The following is an 18,907-nucleotide window of genomic DNA, read 5'->3' as shown; positions in this document are numbered from 1 at the left end:
GAGTGATACTCTCCCAGTGACAGCCGCCTTAAAACTCCAAAACTCAGCTATTAGCGTGAGAATTAATGGTCTTTACTTAAAGAATATGCAGCTCCATAGGGTTAGTTTCCTTTTCTTCATGTTCCTTCCACGTCTGCACCTTTCGTTCTCCGGACACAGACAACCCTAATGGTCCTTTGGTTTCCACAGAACCCCCCAGAGGGAGACGACCGGATCAAAAGAAAAAACCCACTGACAAAATACAGTAAATTTTACGGTATAAAGAAAGAAAACCTGTCATTGTGGCAGCCGCGGGCCCCGTGCGCGCCGCCAGCCGCCAGGGGGCAGCTCTCCCCCCCCGCTGACTACACTTCCCGGCGTGCCCCGCGAGCGGCACCCCACCCCCTCGCGCTGCGCATGCGCAGGTGCACACAAAGGGCCCGCCGCCGCGGCGCGCGCGGATGCCGTTAACCGACTGCTCCGCACGCCCCCCCCCGGCCGCGCTCCCCGCCGCCCGCCCCGCGCTCCCATGGCGCTGAAGCGGATACAGAAAGTGAGTGGGGCTGGTGGGGAGGGGGGTCGGGAAGGCGGGGAGGGTCCACCTCCGTCCCTGGGGGAATGGTGGCGGCTCGTGAGAGGGCCGTCGCCCCGCGTTGTCCCCGCCTGGGGCCCGTCGCTGCCCCCCCGCTGCGAACCGCCCGGTCGCCTGAGGGGGTGGAGGGGCCCAGGCTGCCGGTGGGAGCGGGCGTGAGGCGGGGAAAGGGCGCCTCTTGGCGGTGTCAGTGCGGTTTGGGACCCCTCGCCTTCTTGAAGCTCCCCCCACCCCCATCCCCTCAGTGCCGTTTAAGAAACCCCCTGAGGTGTTTCCCGGGCCCGTGTGACTGAAGCACTGGGTGAAAGGCGAAATTGTGCTAAGGAGTTATCTTTAGTAGAGGTGTAAATAGAATATCTGTTGCCGAAATTCTGTACTCCTGTGGTGCGGGGCTCGGTTTGCTCTGCGCAAACCAAGTTGTGTTTTTTCCACATTAGGAAGCGCTGTCAGCCCAGTACTCCTTGTGACCTTTGAGTGTGTCCTAGTTGTAGAGTTTTTGGATGATATCTGTAAATGGCCAGTCTTCCAGTGAGGAGTAAACTTCTAGATTCCTGGTGTTTGGCAAGACCCAACTGGTCACTGTATAGTACGGACAAAAAAGCTGTTATGAATGGTACACATAGAAGTTGAATTAACGTTAGCGTGTTAGCCGTGTTATAAAATATGCAGTGTTTTGTTGCTGTTGACGCACCGTGTTTTAGTCAGTGTTTGTGTTATCCTCATTTAGTGACTGTGCGGTAATTTCTTGTTTTGAATGCCCTTTTTGCTATTGGAACACGGTGGTATTATAGGAATAGAATTCTATAATCAGTAGTTAACCCTGCAGCAAGAAGGTTTGGGGTACACCACAGCAGATATTATGTTATTTTTACTGATTTCTACTGGAAGTTGGTAGTTAGGTCTCATGCTACAAATCTGATTATGCCTTTACAGGTAATTAGGGGAGATTTTTTGTTATTTCACTTCACATATTTGTTATGAACATTGCATTTGAATGATATTTCAGATATTAATAAATTACTACAGTTGTTTTTCTCTGGCAGAGAGTTCTGTCATGCTTCTGCGTATTATAGAAATGCTTTATGTTTTCTTGACTCTTTAATTTCCTACTTTTGAGTATCTCCTTACTTTGTGTTTCTAAGAAAAGGACTGTTCTGAATGCTTTTTCTTTCTTGTTCAGTTTCATGCTGCTAAGGTGAACAAAGAGCAGTTCTGTAGTGGAAAGTCTGGTAGTATTCTAGTATTTTTGAGATGGAGTGGTAGTTTGTGGTCATTTGGCTTTCAAATGAGGTCCTGCTAGAATAGAATGTTTTACTCTTATCACATTCCCTGGGTAACTTTTCTTTCTGCTTTAGAGACTTCCATATGTATTGGAAAGCCACAGTTTTCTTTAGTGTGGCATTTATAAACTTTGTGTTCGATACATGTGAAATTACAGGTGGACTATTTATGAAGGAGTATCTTTTCTCCTGTTAGCCTTATTAGATTCTGTTTCTACTCTTTGGAAATGAAGAAATGCTTACCAGGATGCTGACTTCAAGGCACTGTAAGATTTTCTGATTAATAACTTCTCTGTGAAACATGAAGAGACATTGGGGAAGGACCTACCAGACGAGTTGAGGTTAAGTTCAGAACTGGTTACCTCTTGCTTCTAGTTTGCTGCAGGAATTACTATCACTGGCTTTCTTTGTTCTGTTAACTACCCTCATCACTCTCTACTGCCTTTCTAGGGTATGAAAAAAATACTACTAGAGGGATTTGGCCAAGAGTCTGCCTCCGCAACAGTAGAAGAGAAAAGTGACAAGGAAATAGGACTGTTTCAAGTGGAAAGCTAAAATGAAGTAGAAAAGTTTGAAAAGACAAAATGTATTGATGTCATTGTAATAATATGTAGAGCTTTCCTGAAAACGATGAATTGTACTTGTATGATTTCAGACTGGCTATAAGAGTTGATAGCTATGTTGTATCTTCTTGTATCTCCAGGGTAGGAAGGGGTAAGATCTGGAGTAAAGGAAATGCTGTAAGGACTTCATAGTTTCACAAAGTGCCTAGAGCAACTCTTTGGAGAACAAAGCGCTGTCAGAAAACACAATGGTATTACTTGGGAGCTTGTCAGTCTAAACGTACTGTCTCAAGTTAAGCCTGGGTGGTTCAGAATTGTGCTTTAACACAGCTAAGGGATTTTAGTAGCAAGTTTGAGTGTTTGTTCACAATAATTTTGTGCGTTCACAATAATATGTGTGTTCAGTATGAGAGTGCCTACAGAGGAAGGAAAGCTGAGATACGTAGAAATGTTAGTAAGCATTTTTTGTCTCATACCAGTTGGGACCCCAATTTCTCAACGCTATTGCTATTGTGATCTGTGTGGCTTCATCCCATCTTTCATGAATCTGCCTTGAGGGACTCCTCAAAGGAGGACAGCCTGCAGATGTCAAGACTACACACTAATAATGGAAAGCTGTATTGTGCTTGGGAGCTTTCTTAAAATACAAGCAACTGAATAATGAGCGAACAAGCTGAGGGTGGAAGAGCAGTGAGGACATGAGCCCTGGGGTGCAAGCACTGTTGTCAGTGGCACCTCCGTGAGAAATTCATGAGTTCTTGGGAGGATGGGGGGATTCTTATTCATCTTAAGCTGAGGAGCCTGTATTAGTTTACCTTGTCAGTGCTTTACTCTGGCGTAGCATGGAAGAGAGGCAGTATATTTCCATGCTGTCAAAAACTTTAGGCTGCTTTCTGTGAGAGGTAGAATAAATGTTCCTTGGGGGCAGAATTGCTTCTCTGTAGTCTGTGACTCACTGGTGAAAGAATAACCCAGGTTTTTGTGGGCATTGTAAATTCCAAATGTTGCAAGTTATGAAAACTAAACAAATAGTGTAGGTTTTAGTAGGGAAGGGATACTCTGCAAAGAAGCCTTTGTTATTGCCGCCTCTGGAAATTAAGACATTGTGGCTTTTGGGCAAAGTAGAAAATAATTCAGGCTGTTAGGTCACGTAATTTGGCGCATAGGTCAGTTATGCCCATCTGCCCTGTGCAGAACTGTTTTTCTGAGACTCCTGTTCTGAATCCTTTGTTTACATATCTAATTGCAAGTCTGTTGTCCTGTCAATTCAGTATTACAGTTGAGGAGACTGTTTTCATCATAAATCCTATACTTCTGGGTGTTCCTCTAGTGTTAACGAGGGGTTGATGTTATGCTTGGTAATGATTCAGGCAGTTTTGAAGTATGTACAAAACCAGTATTTACTTTTGTTATAGGCCTAAAAAATAGATTTAGGAGAGACTTTAACACCAGTGACAAACTATTTTCTGACACATTTGAAGACTGGTTTAAAACTAGCTGTTGGTTTTTATCTTGTTGGTGCATAGTGCTTGATTGTTTTTTCTCCCACAACCCAAAGAATAGAAGCATTCAAACATTTAGATACGTCAATGAACTACATGTCTGTTTGTTTTGTATGTGTTTCACATATGGGTACAGTGATAGGACATACAGACTCGAATATTTATGTTGAAAATAACTTTTGTTACTGTAAATTCACCCAAGTAAATACAATTTTATCAATATTTGTGGTTTATGTTTTGACTTGAAAATCTTGATTCACATGGTGTATTTGGATGGTAATAAACATACTAAGGAAACTTCTTTTTTGGATCCACAGTATAAAACATTTTAATTTGCTTTCAAAACATCAGCTGTGATGTCACAGCAATATTTTTTGCATTAAAACAATGTATAAAATAGAATGTGTTACTAAGACTTAACTTTATATTGAGAAATGTTATGATAAATATTTGCTTTACATTTATCAAATTTATGAAGAACAGAGAATCCTTTAGCAAGTCCAAATATAATCACTGGCATTTTTTTGACAGATGGTTCCACACATCAATATAATAGTAGCAGTGTATGCATGGAGTTGGTAGAAAGTGAGTCTGTGGTCTACGGTGCATTTTGTGCAAGAAATGAAGAACGTAACTGTCAAATACAAAAACCTGTATTTTAAATAGTGGTGTGGAATAGAGCTTTGCTTGTCGGTTTGTGTTGTTTAGAGAATTAAAATAGCCTTTAGTGGTGCTGCCTGAAGTTTATTTGGTCTTCTGATAGTCTGCAGTCTTTTTTCTGAGTTTTTTTTAATTGAAAAAACAGGAGATGTTTTTAGGGCCTTTTTTTTGTTACTACTCATGCTCATAGCCATTGAGTGTCCATGGCTGCTATGCTGGGAATATTTTATCTCTTTGTTATCAAAGTATCCTTCACAATCTTGTTCCAGTAGTTTTTTAGGAGAGACGCCTGACTGCTAATGAAGCGTGTAACTGTTAAACTGGTCTCTCAGTCTTCACCAGCTTTATGCTTTTATGAAATACATCCTGTGTTATATTTTGACAGTGAGTACTAGTCTGCATGGTCAGAAATATTTCCAGCATTTATAGCTTACCATGGTGTGTGTTTTACATCTGTTAAACTCAATTTTTACATTTTTGCCTCATGGTGCCCACAGAGCTATTTATTGTACAGTGTGTGCGGTGCAATGAAAGGTGATAATTTGGAGGCTTTGCTGTATTCATCTCCAGGAATTGTCATTTAGCATTTGTAGTGTTACGTTAATATTCCTTTATTAACTACACCTGGTCACAGATCCTGCTTATGTTTGTGCTCTGCTGCTGTTCTGTAGTTACAAACAGGAGAAATTGTTTGCTATAGCACCCATTCAGAGGTGTAGAATTAATAGTATTCTATTCTACTTGGTAATATTTCCTATGTTTGAGAGGATTAAAAGATTTATTCCTACCACTGTCTTCAGCTTAGCTGTTTTCTCTGTACACGTTTATCCTGGCTGTGTTGGGATAGCGTGGCTCTTGATAGATGCTTTTATGCTGTGACATTCACCAGTGTGTGAAATAACTGATACTTCTGTTTGTGTTTCTTGCAGACAAAATTTTGGGTTTCTCTAGTCTCATAAAGGACACTGCACTGGTGTACACCGTAATTTGTAGTGTTGACTTTCTGTTCTGAAACTGAATCTGCACTGCTTTGACTTACAGGTCCTGTTTGTTAGCTTACATATGTCAAAATCTTGCACCAGCATTTTCTATACCAGTAACTAAAAACAGCGGTGTAGACAAGGCCTTGAAGTAACCAGGCCCCCATCGTGCAGCTACATAGTGATGATCCATAAAACATGGACAAAACTGCTGGAACTAATTAACTTAAAAATCACCAAGAAATCTTTACTGTTGGCTATGTAATGCCTTACGTGCAGTTCTCTTGCACTTCTGCGTGAGGTCTCGGCTCATTGTGCTTTGTAACTGTTCACCCTTGTCCCTTGACACAGCAAGGCTTTGGTCTTCTTGCGAAGAGCATCTTTGCTGCTTTGTGTAGAGAATTCTTGTATTCAACACCTCATTCTTTTGTGAATATGTAAAGTCATGAAGCAGTTTTTCTATATCTACTTACGCTAGAGAATCATTGGAGCTGTTCTGCAGTGTTCAGCTCTGGACAATGGCAAAACAGTCTGGCTTATGGGCAACATTCTGACTATCTCCTTGCACCATTTCAAAAGATGGAGGAAAGCTTGAAGCTTAAATCTTAGAATTCTCCAGATAATTTTGCTTTGAATATGGAGCTTAAACAGCATAACTAACAGTATAAAGCTGAATAGTTCTTTTTTTATCACAGCTCAATCTGAGCTTTATGTAAAGGCTCAAAATGTTAACACTGTCAAACTCAATTTACAAAGTTTGATCATGTTACCATTTGCATTTTTAAACCACATTAGCTTCAATACATTATTTCTTATGATTGGAAAATATTACTTGAATTTGCTCTATCGGGATTTTGAAGTTTGGTCTGGCTTTGTTTCCTAGCTGCCGAAGCTCTATGAATCTGTCATTCCTCTCTTTTAGTGAAGTTGGTTGAAGAGAGCCTTTTCTTCATCATTATTAGGGAACTATTAATGACAGGAGTTGATAGTTCGGAGTCTCATCAAGGTATGATTAAAAACGTGGGGTTTTTATCATGGACAAATTTCAGTCCCTTTAGTAGCCTGAAATGGAAAGTGTATACCTGAGGAGCTTTCCCCAGCTCCTGCCAGTTGTGAACTGCACGTGTACATACGAATGAAAAACAATTTGTGGGGGTTTGGGATATGTAAAGGTCGTGAGGAAAGCATCTAACAAATGACTGTACTGTTATAGACTTGTGACTCCAGAATGAAGTGCTTGCCTAGCAGTTCGTATATGCATAAAGGCATGTTTGCATGTATTTTGGAGACTCTCTGAGGAGTTAAGATACATATTTTTCCTGTCATTGTCTTTAATTTAATAGTCAGCCATGACTGCTATTAAAAAAGCATGATTTCTAGGCTTTGAGTTCTCTGTTGTTGTTAACAGTCTCGTGTAGCTGGCTCTGTTTTAGTGGGTGTACAAGGCTTAATCTCTTGTTGGGTTAGATCTTGAGTTGCAAATTAAGAGTAGATGGTGGCTGTAACTGCTGTGCTGCTGGTAACACTTGTTACAACTCTTGTGACTCCTGGAAATTTGAGACTTGTTGACTCCCTTCGTGTACTGGCAAGGACTTGGCTTTGCATAGATTACTGCTTCTCTGTGTCACTCTCTTAGTGAAATTTGAATCCTCCGATTAAAAAGGGAACTGCACTTTTAAAGGGTTTTGCTATTGCCTTTATTAGTTAAAGTCTAGCCTGGATTGTTGTTTCTGGACCAGTGTACAATTTCACCAAGAGAATAACGTTGAGGGCAGACAAGTAACACTAGTTGGCAACCTGATATATTTCAGTACATATCAAAGAACTGTCTCTTATTTTAAATTCCAAAGATTGTGAGGAATGACTTCAGAGCAAGTGGTTGTATTACTACTCTATTACCTGGCTGAAGTAGATAGCAGTGCCTGTCTTTGAATTCAGGGCCAAGAGTGGACCTGTAAGAAGTGTGCCTGAATTTAGGTGCCAGCACCATGGTAAACTGGGTCCCTCAAAGAGAGAACTGTGTGAGTTGAAATGTTTACTGGATGTTGTAAATGGATAAATATATCACAGCAGTTGAGAAGTGCAGAGTTTTAACCCTTCAAATTGTACATAAGGTCTGGTCATGCAACGTACACAAATTCTACACTTGAGTTAAACTTAGTTCCAATTTAAACCTTGTTTTTGGAAGTAGTTGTCTTTACTGATAATTTTTGGGTAGAAATGTTTTGACTTTTATTCCTTACACTAAAATCAAGGTGATATTTGCAGCCCAGCTTATGTCTATTGTTTACTTAAATGTGTATGTTTTGAGTAATTAGTTGACTGACTTACACAGAGTAGCTTAGCACATGTCTTTTAGCTTATTTCAGTCAATGTATTTACACATAATTGCTAAACTTATCGCAGCACGCTTCCTATCAGCTTAGAATTGGAAGAAGGTGTGTGTTGTTAGTATAGTACAGATATCAAATGTGGTATATTAAATTAAACAAGGAAAATAAACCAGGCATTAATGTTGGTTTTTTGCATTCAATATAGTGATGATAAATCAGATGAAAAGCTGAGCTGTTTTTGCATAATCAAATAATAATTTTAGATTATTTGGGACTGTGTGGACTTCTGTAGAAGAAATAAATCAGTTGACCTACAAAAGTTTCTCTGAAAGCTTCTCCTAAATTTCAACTTTCTTGGGATTTTTTTAGTAGTTATTTTGCAGAGAAAAAAAAAAAAACAACCAAACATCCAGGGAATTAAATCAAGGTATGTTAAGTAAGGTGTAGAGCTAATATTTTTCCTTTGTTTTCTAGTTTACTTAGGAACCTTCATGTTATCTTTATATATCATCTCTAGACAGACTGCAAGCATTTTATGAGCTAGTTTAACTCAGCTAGTGTACATAGATTAGGCCAGTACAAGAAGCTTTTGTAAAATCAAAAGCTAAAGTAGCAGGCAGATTAGTACATAAGTTTCCAAAGCAGTGAGTTTACACAGGAATCAAGAAAGTCTTAATTTTCTTCATATTTTTAGGTCTACTTCAGTATATCCATCTCATTCTGAACTTGGTTGTAACTCTTAAATACTTTCAGCTATTAATTTATAGCACAACATTGTCTTTAGGTGCAGACCTATCTGGTAAAAAAAAAAAAAAAAAAAAAAAACAACAACTTTTCAGTATCAATGGATATTTCAAGTGATTGCTTTAAAAATACCACAGGTCTATTTAATCTGTTTGCAGTCTCACTTTTGAAGTGATGCTGCTGAGTGGTGTGTATTTCCATGTAGATGTCTTCAAATATTTGCCTGTTTCTTACAGGAACTAAGTGATCTGCAGCGAGACCCACCGGCCCACTGTTCTGCTGGACCTGTTGGAGATGACTGTAAGCTCTTTGTAGTACATTGTCACAGCTGACCTTTTTTTGGTTATAAAAAGCTCAGAAAAATCTCTAATTGCTGTGCCTTTTTGACTTTCAGTGTTTCATTGGCAAGCAACAATTATGGGACCTGTAAGTATATAATTCGTGCTGCTTAGAAAGTAGACCTTGTTTCCCATTTTGTTATGGAAGGATTCATTTGGGTTTCTGTAAATGTGACAGTCAAATTCAGCTGTGCTGTGTCTAGATTAAAGATTTAGGGTGGTATTGTTGTTCTTAGTCTGGTACTAGTTTTGTTCTGTAACTGTTCAAAAATCTGTTGTCTTCATGAAGTTAGGGGTGCTTAATCAGTGAGCTGCAATGTTTGAATTGGTGAGGTGGGCTGCAAAGTGAAATGTTTGATTTTCAAAGATGATCAGTTCTGGAGGGTTGATCCATCTGAAAGGAGGAAGTGTGGGTGTGATACAACATTAAAGTTGGTAACTGTAAACAAGAGTGATGGTGCACAGGGTGATTTTGGGGGCTTTTAGATAGAGGCTATTTGATGTCTGTGATGTGGCTCTGGCAAAAACAGATGGCTTTTGCAAACTGTAGACCAGCATTTGTGGGTACTTTTGGTTTCTGTGTGAGAAAGAACAGCTTTCCTTGGGTTGAGAGAGATCTCTAAAGACCCCATTTATGACTGTCATCAAGGAAACTACATAAGAAAGGACAATAAAGCTTAAGAACAGAAAATTTTAAAGGAAAACTGAAAAGGGTTTCAGCATAAAGAATGAAGAACAATGTGGCCTGAGGGAAGGGGTGTTTATTAATATCATGGTAAGGAGTTTGTATTTCTAGTGGTTTTGTTTTGGATTTATTGATTTGGAAGGAAGAATTTCTGGTTCAGATGATGAGCTGAACCACTGTGTGAGCTGAAATTTTGGGACAGTACTTAATCCATGAAGATGCAGCATCCCATGTTGGAGAAAGTGGAATTGTGACTGCTTTCAGGCTATTTCTACATTTTCAGCACAGCTGCTCTGAAGCAGTGAAAGATGAGTTACTAATTTGCCAGTGTATTCTGGAGTCTGTCATCCAACTTGTCAATAGCCCAGCAGCAACTGAAATGATTGTGGCAGGTTTTTCTGTAGGTTACTAATGCTTTTGCTATTTTTCTTTAACAACTGTGTTATTTCTTATACAAAGTCATTCTGACCCCTGCCCTTCTGCACTGCTTAAAGGTGAATGGCAAACCAGCAAAGCAGCTGAGAGTTAACAAAAGCTTATGTGCTAATTGCCACCAATAATGTCTCTGTCCTGAATGACTCTGACCTGAGTAAGGGAAATACTAGCACATAAATTCTTTTTCTTTGTCTTTGAGCTTGCAATTCATCTTCCATATTCTGTAGTGGAAAATACTCTTTTCTTTGCTTCAGGTTCCTCAGATTCCTCTAGTTAAACATAAGAATAAACATCTCTTGCCAACTTTTTTCAGTCATACCTACCAATAAGAACATGGTCAGCTTGTTAATCCTTTGTCTTGATACCATAAGGAACTAGGGATGCACATCCTGTATGTTTCCTGATGGCCTGAGGGAAGCATAGGACTTCACAAAGAATTCACTTCCTATGTGTGGAAGTAGGGTAACCAGTGTTCCTGCCTATGGGCATCATCAATTTGTTTTACATATCTTACTCACAAAACATACTGTGACTTTACTTTGCCTTCTGTCTGACACAGAGCTTCTCTCATCTTCAGCTTGTTTTAACTTTGACAAATCCATTTAGTATGCATGCAAGCAGTCCTTTCAAACCTAATTGTAAGTATAGCGGCAATCTCTTCTGATGTTAGCTAATGCTGACTACTTAGCAATACTATATATAACCTGGCTTACATTCCAACACTGTCCGCATTTTGAGTGTGTAAGATGACATGTCCTAGCAGATCATTTGTGACTTGACCTCTCTAAAACTGTAATTTTTTGCTCACTTCCAAAGTAGATATTTTATTTAAAAAACAGTCTGCCTTTGCTTCCATAAAAGAACCAAAAAACTTGATCTTCTGCAGCTTTGCTGGGATTGAGTTCCTGTGTTGCTGTTTTAAACTTACCAAGTAATGAGAAAGGTTTTCTTCTCCTTCCCTTAAATCAGAAACGGCAGCACTGCTCTCTATCATTTTGCATTGAGACTTTTCCCCTCACTTTTCTAGTTAATAAAAATGAAAGTTTTCCTCAACAGATGACTGCAACAAAGTTATTTCTATCTATTAACTCTGTGCAACCTGGACATAAACCTGTGCACATGTTCTCTAACAAAATGCATGTTCACAGATTTGTGCAGGTCACAAAGATGTTGTGTGTTTTAAATCTCCCTGATGTCACCATGATCAACTGAATTATGTTGGAAAATCCTACTCTTTGCATCTGCAAAGAGAAACCACTTCTTGAGGTGAGTATATTTGTAGCTTAAGGATGGAGGAGGATCAGAGCACCTGTGGTGTTGCATGGAGACAGGATTTGGAAGAACCTGCTCTGGGTTTTGTGTTCCCCTTGGTGCGGTGGAGCTGATGGATCCGCAGTTTTTTGTAGCTCCACCAGTCAGACACTGCTTCCTCCCTTTCTCTCCCCAAGAAGGGCAGCACTGAGTATCCATGTTGTGCTACTGCAGTAGTCGCCATGGTTGGCTCTGCTGTAGCTCAGCAGGCCAGTGGGAGGGTTCAGTTCCCTCTGTGCCTTCCCAGTACACAGTCCATAGTGGGCTGTGGCCCACAGCATGGGCTGTGTACTGGGGAAAAAATGGATTTTCTAAGATACTCGTAGCTTTGGGAGGCTATCTGTGTTCAGAAGGGAAGCTCCAACATAACTGAAATATATTAATATGTTTTGTTTGTTTTGTTTCCTCAGCCTGACAGTGCATATCAAGGGGGCGTATTTTTTCTCACAGTACACTTCCCAACAGACTATCCTTTCAAACCACCAAAGGTAAGTCCTTTATCTCAAAACTTATGCAATTTTTTGGTCAAAGCTTTGTTTCTTTGTCTTAATTCTTTGAGGCTTAATTTTGGAAGTGAAAGCCAGAAAGGCCAGCAATAAGATACTTGTCCATAGTGGATGAACAGATAAGACTGTACAATAGCTTGTATTGGCCAATCTAGTATGACTGGAACTGAAGGGACAATGTTAAGGGTTCCAAATGTAATAAACAGAAATTGATGTTACTTTTTTATTTATTTTATTCCAGATTGCTTTTACAACAAAAATATACCACCCAAACATAAATAGTAATGGGAGTATTTGTCTTGATATCCTGAGATCGCAATGGTCACCAGCTCTGACTGTATCTAAAGGTAAATTCACAGTTTTGCTAATGGATTTATGAAATTGCATACTCTGCTGTGGTGCTTCTTTGTGTATTACTGCACTAAGGGTGGCAGTGGGAATTCATTTATCCTGCACGTTACAGAAGTGGCAAATTCCATTGGAATTCTTGTTACAATCCAAGATCTTGCACAGTTTATTTGGAGTGTCATGTTACATAAAATATTATGTGCATGGTGAAGAAATGTTCTAAAACAAGTTGAGTAAGATAATAAATGGCCAATTAGCCTGAAATGCAACTTCTGTATTATAGCTGACTGTGCATGCAGAACTGAGGAGAAACTGGTGAAGAGAGCATCAAAATCAAATTAATTTGGATGTGAATGGAAAACCCTGATACTCATGTGTGTGGGCTTACCTGATTGCCTATTGATGCCTCTTTGGGTTGCCTGAGCATCCTTGTGTGGGCTCAGGTCTTAATTAGACTTTATTTTAAAATGAGATAAATTGTTCTGGTTTGCATTCCTCTGTAAGATGAGTATTTTAAAATGTAGCTGCTTTCAAAGTCATCAGTAAACAATTTATTAAAATATTCTAGTCCTGTAATTAAACTTTCTCAGTGTAACACTGTAGGTTTTTGGAACATTGAGGTTACAGTCAAGCAGTTCTTCTGGTGTAGCATTTTGTGTCACTTCAAAAGCAGCTTAAAATGTGGGTGCTATTATTGTTTTTTCCTCGCTCATCTTTAAAATGCTTAGGCACACTCTTAGTCACCTTACAGAAAGTTCTCATGTGACTCAAAAGGTTAAACAGTATCATATCTTGCTTATATGCTGGAGAGCTCTCTAAACCATGTGTCTTTTTTTAGAACAGTGTCATTGCATTTGGTGTATAACCAAGGGAAAAATTGTTAGTCTCTGTCCAATGGCAATTGCTCTGTGCAAGCACAACGGCTATACCTCCTTGAAAGAGCAACTTCTGCTCATGCCTAACAACCCTGTGCAGTAATCTCACAAGCTAAATAAAATCTAGTTTAATACTGGTTCCTGATGTAGTTGCTGAAGATGTGAATTACTATTGTGTGTATTTGCTATCAATTTTCCACAGAAACTGGTCAATTGTTTTATTGCTGAGAAAAAACTGTCTTGTTTCCAGTTATTTAGAAGGTATTTTGCAAATGAGAGTTGGCACTTATATCATGTTTAACAGTTGGCATTTACAACTGAAAACTCTTTAAGCTTTTAGATCTTCAGCACTTTTCTCTGTCTTTACTTGTTGAGTGTTCCTTCAGTTATAAAGAGGAGCAGTCTGCTGGTCTTACATTTTCTGATCTGACGTGCTTTTAATGTGCTTACACATTATATATTTCATAAACTGGAAATTGGCTTAGTGGCTCGTGGAAGTTTCTCCTTTATAGTTCTTGTTTTACTGAAGCAAAGGATTACAACATGCTGATAGCGCCTCTGATTGGTGTGACCAAGTATTCTAACCTGATTTTTCTAATATTACTAGTGTATTTGGCACTTAATAAAATTAAATATGTCAGTATGAAGTGATCGAACATGCTACAGCTGAAAGTAGGTGTTAGTCTGGACTCTTTTGTAACAAGACAAAGCAAGGAAAAAAAATCCTGTTCTACAGCAGATTCTCATTGTAGCGTCAGATTCCCTTTCACTATGTGTTTAGAATTGTTTAAATGTATACTCTCGTATTCATGTTAATTCTGAGTATAATAATATAAATTTCCTGAAAAGTATGGACAGAAAATGTTAGAAAAATCAAATATCCTTGGTTCAATACCAGACAACGAATATGGAGTTATAAATGAATACCTGCATATGACACTGATGAAGTATTTTCCCCAAATGGAAGTCACACTTCTATCAAATTAAGTGAAATATTCACATAAAGGAGAGAATAACTCTCAGCACAGAAGTGGAGATGGATATGTACAAAAAGAGTATCGCATGGCAGTGTAATATTAAAAATATTAATTATCTCAAATAATTGTAGATGGAAGAGCTCAGTCTGATCAAATATTTATAGGGAACTATGTAGTCTGTAGTTTTTTTAATGTTCATAGGTTAAAACATGGGAGAGATCATTACAGAAGGTACAGGTCCATGGGTTGCAAGTTCTCTAGGCTAGCATAAGGTGGTATTTACTTAGGACCTGGAAAAATGATGCTGTATAAACATTCCTGAGCAGAACTGCTATGGGAAAGTTTAATACTAATATGCATTCTCTTTCCAATCTCCCTTCTACCACCCTTCTTCAGTGTACTGGAATATATTAAAGGATTATAGAAATAAAGCAAACTAACTTGCTTAATCTAGTGTCTCTTTTATTTAGTTTTATTGTCCATATGCTCCTTACTTTGTGATCCTAATCCAGATGATCCATTAGTACCGGATATTGCACAAATCTACAAGTCAGACAAGGAAAAGTGAGTATAACATATATGTATTTGTGTGTGTGGTCCTTGCAGGCGGTTATATGCTATGCAGCTTCTATCTTAACTTTTAAAGATAGCCTTTTCATAGATTTCCACAGGATTAGATTCTGAAATCTTGAAAATACCGATCAGTGGAATGGCAAGCAGGAAACTGTAGGCATATACAGCTGTTGGATACTCACTATTTCTTTTTTTGTACTTAGTTGCATAAAACCTTCACCCTTCTGTGTTGTGTGTTTATTATATTCATTGCATGAAAAATTATTTCCCAAATATGAATTATTTATTGTTACTGTGATACTCTGGCTGTAAAACCTATGCTTTTAAGATGTTAGATATAATCAACAAACTCATGTTTTTGACACAATTTTGTAAATGTAGGGTAGACTAATATTCCGTTCTGTTTAGTATTAAGAATCATCGTCACATTTATTGCAATTTGCAGTGTTTTAAAGAGAAAAAGAACCTCTCTTACTTTCTGGAACAGCTGTAGAATTTGCAGGACATTTCTGATCTTGGGTAGGTAACATGGACAGAACGTAACTGAAGCATTATGTGCTTCTGGACCAAACCTGGTTTTCATTTGAGGAGTTTTAAACTGTAAAAGTACTGTACTGACTGAAACATCTATGCTGGAGTCTCTTACTTACAGTGCAGAGCCACCCGGATCTCCCAAAGTTCAGTTTTAAGGCTTGCTAACTTTGTTGTGCATCAATCCGAAGGAAGGTTTTGAAATACTGTATTAAAGTACATACATGGCTGAACCCTCACAATACAAGATACCAGGATTTAGAGGTCGCTAGCAAGCCCGATGCTTGGCAGAGCAGAGTTTCTTTCAAGAGCAGAACCTCTCTAGGGTGACTCCTTTTGCCACTCAAACTTTGAATAGTGAAATTTATGGATATCAAAGCAGTGGTGTGTTGATTTCTGCATTGATTTCTTAAGAGTTTTTGCAGTTGTGGCTGGCAGGAAGCTCAGGCCTTTTGTTCCACAGATTAGACTTCATGATTTCCAAAGGATTCCATGGAGGAAATACTATCTGTGAGATTTTTCCATCTTAGCTGCTTTCTGCTGATCAGTTTCTGCTATCAGCTGCTTGCTTCCCCTGGCCTTACAAACCTCAAGGACTTTATGCATGGAAAAGGTTACAGGATCAGTGATCCAGGAAGGAAGTATTTTGCTTACCACTGGGAGATCCTGTTGAACTCTGCTGCTGTAGGTGTTTTGAGCACAATCCAGGACTTAGTCTGCAGTCTATCAGCACGGCCTGAGCTGTCCTTTCTAACAGGTTTTTAGCACCTCTGGATTTTCTGTGTGTGTGTGTGTAATTAAGAAAGACTGAAACACAAGATCCATTTAGCATAGTAACAAGGAGCAGGAGTCTCTATGATTCTCCAAATACATCCAGTCCTAATTTGTCAAGAATGGAATAACCTTCCCCAAAATGAACCCATCACAAATTTTCTGATGGCCTTGACAATAAATTACATTTGTAGACAGCCTAACCACTGCTGTTCATCTGACTTCTTCAAGCTGTGGAGAAGATTATGGATTTAGTTTGGGGCAGGCTTTTTATTCTTGATACTTAAGCTGCTTTTTTGTAAGCTTGCTGTTAACTATTTTAATTGTTACATGCTTTGCCTCATTCTGTGGCACGTTTGTGATATCCAGAAGAATTTTTTACTTTCTAGTTAACTGACCGAGGAAATTGTTTGGTGTACCTATTTTTTAGTACTGAGCCATTGAAGACTTCTTGCAGTGCATGCTAGTGGCCTGTGGTTCCTCACGTATCACAGACCCATGAAGATTTGAGCATTGCTTTTACCTTGAGGACTGGATAGAGAAGGAATGATGTAGAAGTTACATGGAAGCCTATGGTCTAGTATTTCTTCCCCAGAGTAAGAATTACTAAAATGGCCTTTTTCTGACAATTCAATGTCCGGTACAATCAAATCGTATAACCCACTTCTGAAGTGCTTGAACTCTGAGGCTTGTACTGCAAAGCAGATCATATTCAAGCTGGGGATGTTCTGCCTCGGCTTCTGCCCATTTGCGTCTTGGCTCTTGTCCATCCACTTATTAGTAGTGATTTCAGCCATTGTGCCTCCTGTTTTTGAAGGAAGCAAATGAGGGCTATTTCTCTATCTCCAGAACTTGAAATTTAATGATTGCTGGAGAAAGTGACAGAACGTGTAGTCTTGACTACAGCTTTATCCTCTTATGCTGATCACCTATTAAATTCTTTTAATCTCTGTTTGGATTTAGGAAATGAAGGATATGGGTGGTTACCCCTGACCATTTATCTATGGGTATTTTGCTATAAGTACAAATCCAAAGACTCGTATGGTAGCATATTCTTAAGAAAAAAACCAAACAGTTAGAACACAAGTTGCTATAGTGATCTTGAATTGATTTAAAAAAACTTGTCACCGATTTCTCTGGAGGACCCAGGAGAAAGTGAAGCTAGTCTGAAGAGTGGAATGTAATAAATGTGAGGACCAGAAGGAAAGTTATTGATTCTCTGAGGACATTTACCTTTGGGAGTGCTAGTCAGCTCATATCAGAAGGAAGAGACCCAAGACCTAAAATGCTTTTCGGGAAATTTTCCTTCCAGGTTCTGAAAAGCAGGATGGAGAATAAAAAAAAAAAAAAAATCATTGTGCCTTCTATCCCCACAGTTAATTGTACTGAATTTTATGCAACTAAAACGTGTGAACTTTGTCAGACTGTTAATAGTATACACATTTAGGAATAATTGACAACAAATTCTTTTTAAGGTACAAATAAGGGAACTGGTTGTGAAATGCAAATTAAGAATGCACAATGATATGCATTTTGATACAAACCTGTGAGATTGGTGTTGAGTCTATTTTAAATAGCTCTGATAGGTAGCCTTAGAAACTGAACGTATGGTGGGTATTTGTTTCTTGGCTTTTAGACTATTTTAACATTATTTGAATCAATGCTAGAAGTTGAAAAGCTCTATAACATCTGTATTAAGTAAATATGTGGCCATTGTCAATGTATCACTAACAGCTCTTCACTGTTATGCCTTCTTTCTGCACGTACAGATACAACAGATACGCAAGAGAATGGACTCAGAAATATGCAATGTAAACTTAAGAAGACTTTTTCATATACCACAGAGTACTGTAAGTCCTAGGGGTTTTTCAAAATTAGAAGGAAATGGAACACCTGTTTCAGTGTATCATGATGCCCCTTGAATTTTTTTCCACCCATGTAAGTGTGTTTCTGGAGCAAGGGAGAACAAACTTCCAAAAATAAACTTATGACTGTGATATGAATATTTATCCTCTTTGTATGCTTTGCAGAAGACATTTATTATGGTTTTTAAGTGTGGGACATCTACATCTTCAGACTACGAGATCCATAATGCAGTTGTAAAGCAACCAAATTATTTTTGCTGGAAAAAGTAGCTGGTTTTATGTGAGGAATACTGTATATGTGTCTTTAAAGTATGTTGTTTGTTTCATAAATGTGTTCAGATTTCATTTTGTTAGTTCACTTATATAATTTGTATGTGTTTTTTTACTGTATAGACTAAATATTTTATTTACCACGTAAGTAATTTCATTTTAGACTTACTTGCTTGTGCACAGTATTGACAAGATACAACTGCTAGTAATGAAAATAACTGGAGTATCCCACCCATTAGGATATTCTAAAGACTGACTGCAGATATCTTAAAACCTAAAATGATCTTTGCACTGTAATTCTTTGTATGCTGATTATGGAGAAACACTTGTTTTTTTGATTCTGTTGCATACTTGACTTAATTTTATTGCAATGTGAACTAATTGCACTGCTATGTAGAAAGATACATAACCGTTTTGTTGCTATTCACAAAATGATTTTTGACATGTCGGCAACATAACACTATCACAGACCTTTTACAAATCTAAATGTAGCCTTTTCCATATAAATAAAATGCATTTTCTACTACTTGTCTTGGCTTTTTTTTTTCTTTAAACAATGCATATCCTTAAAGTGCTTGTTCTAACATTAGAGAATCAAAATACTAAGTGTGCATGTGTCTTGTAGACAAAAGGGAAGATAAAGCCATGCATAGTGTACTACTTAGAACTGTGTTGCAATTAATTTTTACGCTAGCTTTAGCCTAATTTATTTAGCATGCTATGCCCATTGTTTTGTATAAGATTTCAAACAGTTTGATGACATGTTATATCTGTTTATGGAGGAAATAC

At 38.4% G+C, this 18,907-nt stretch overlaps 1 protein-coding gene across 2 annotated transcripts; it reads left to right on the top strand.

The window, feature by feature from the left end:
• The first annotated feature begins 401 nt into the window (after nucleotides 1–401).
• UBE2D1 (ubiquitin conjugating enzyme E2 D1) lies at nucleotides 402–18,644 on the top strand. Of its 2 annotated transcripts, XM_063339480.1 has the most exons (8): nucleotides 491–532; nucleotides 8,870–8,933; nucleotides 9,028–9,059; nucleotides 11,240–11,357; nucleotides 11,813–11,890; nucleotides 12,150–12,255; nucleotides 14,579–14,672; nucleotides 17,753–18,644. In XM_063339480.1, the coding sequence occupies exons 4-8, from the start codon at nucleotides 11,307–11,309 to the stop codon at nucleotides 17,796–17,798; spliced, it is 375 nt and encodes a 124-aa protein (XP_063195550.1). In that variant the 5' UTR covers nucleotides 491–532; nucleotides 8,870–8,933; nucleotides 9,028–9,059; nucleotides 11,240–11,306; the 3' UTR covers nucleotides 17,799–18,644. The 2 variants fall into 2 exon arrangements, with proteins under 2 accessions (XP_063195549.1, XP_063195550.1); XM_063339479.1 differs by lacking the exon at nucleotides 11,240–11,357 and having other exon boundaries at nucleotides 402–532.
• Nucleotides 18,645–18,907: the final 263 nt, after the last annotated feature.

The sequence above is a fragment of the Chroicocephalus ridibundus genome, chromosome 6 (assembly GCF_963924245.1).
Source record: "Chroicocephalus ridibundus chromosome 6, bChrRid1.1, whole genome shotgun sequence".
In the NCBI taxonomy this organism is placed as follows: domain Eukaryota; kingdom Metazoa; phylum Chordata; class Aves; order Charadriiformes; family Laridae; genus Chroicocephalus; species Chroicocephalus ridibundus.
The sequence above is the reverse complement of the archived record's forward strand: the minus strand, read 5'-3'. Positions and strand labels throughout refer to the sequence as shown.

Bases quoted from the DNA above. Each gene is read 5' to 3' on its own strand.
- UBE2D1 (XM_063339479.1), top strand. From the start codon at position 509: ATGGCGCTGAAGCGGATACAGAAA. The intron at 11,891-12,149 runs GTAAGTCCTTTA...ATTTTATTCCAG, and splicing joins ATCCTTTCAAACCACCAAAG to ATTGCTTTTACAACAAAAAT. The intron at 14,673-17,752 runs GTGAGTATAACA...CTGCACGTACAG, and splicing joins TACAAGTCAGACAAGGAAAA to ATACAACAGATACGCAAGAG.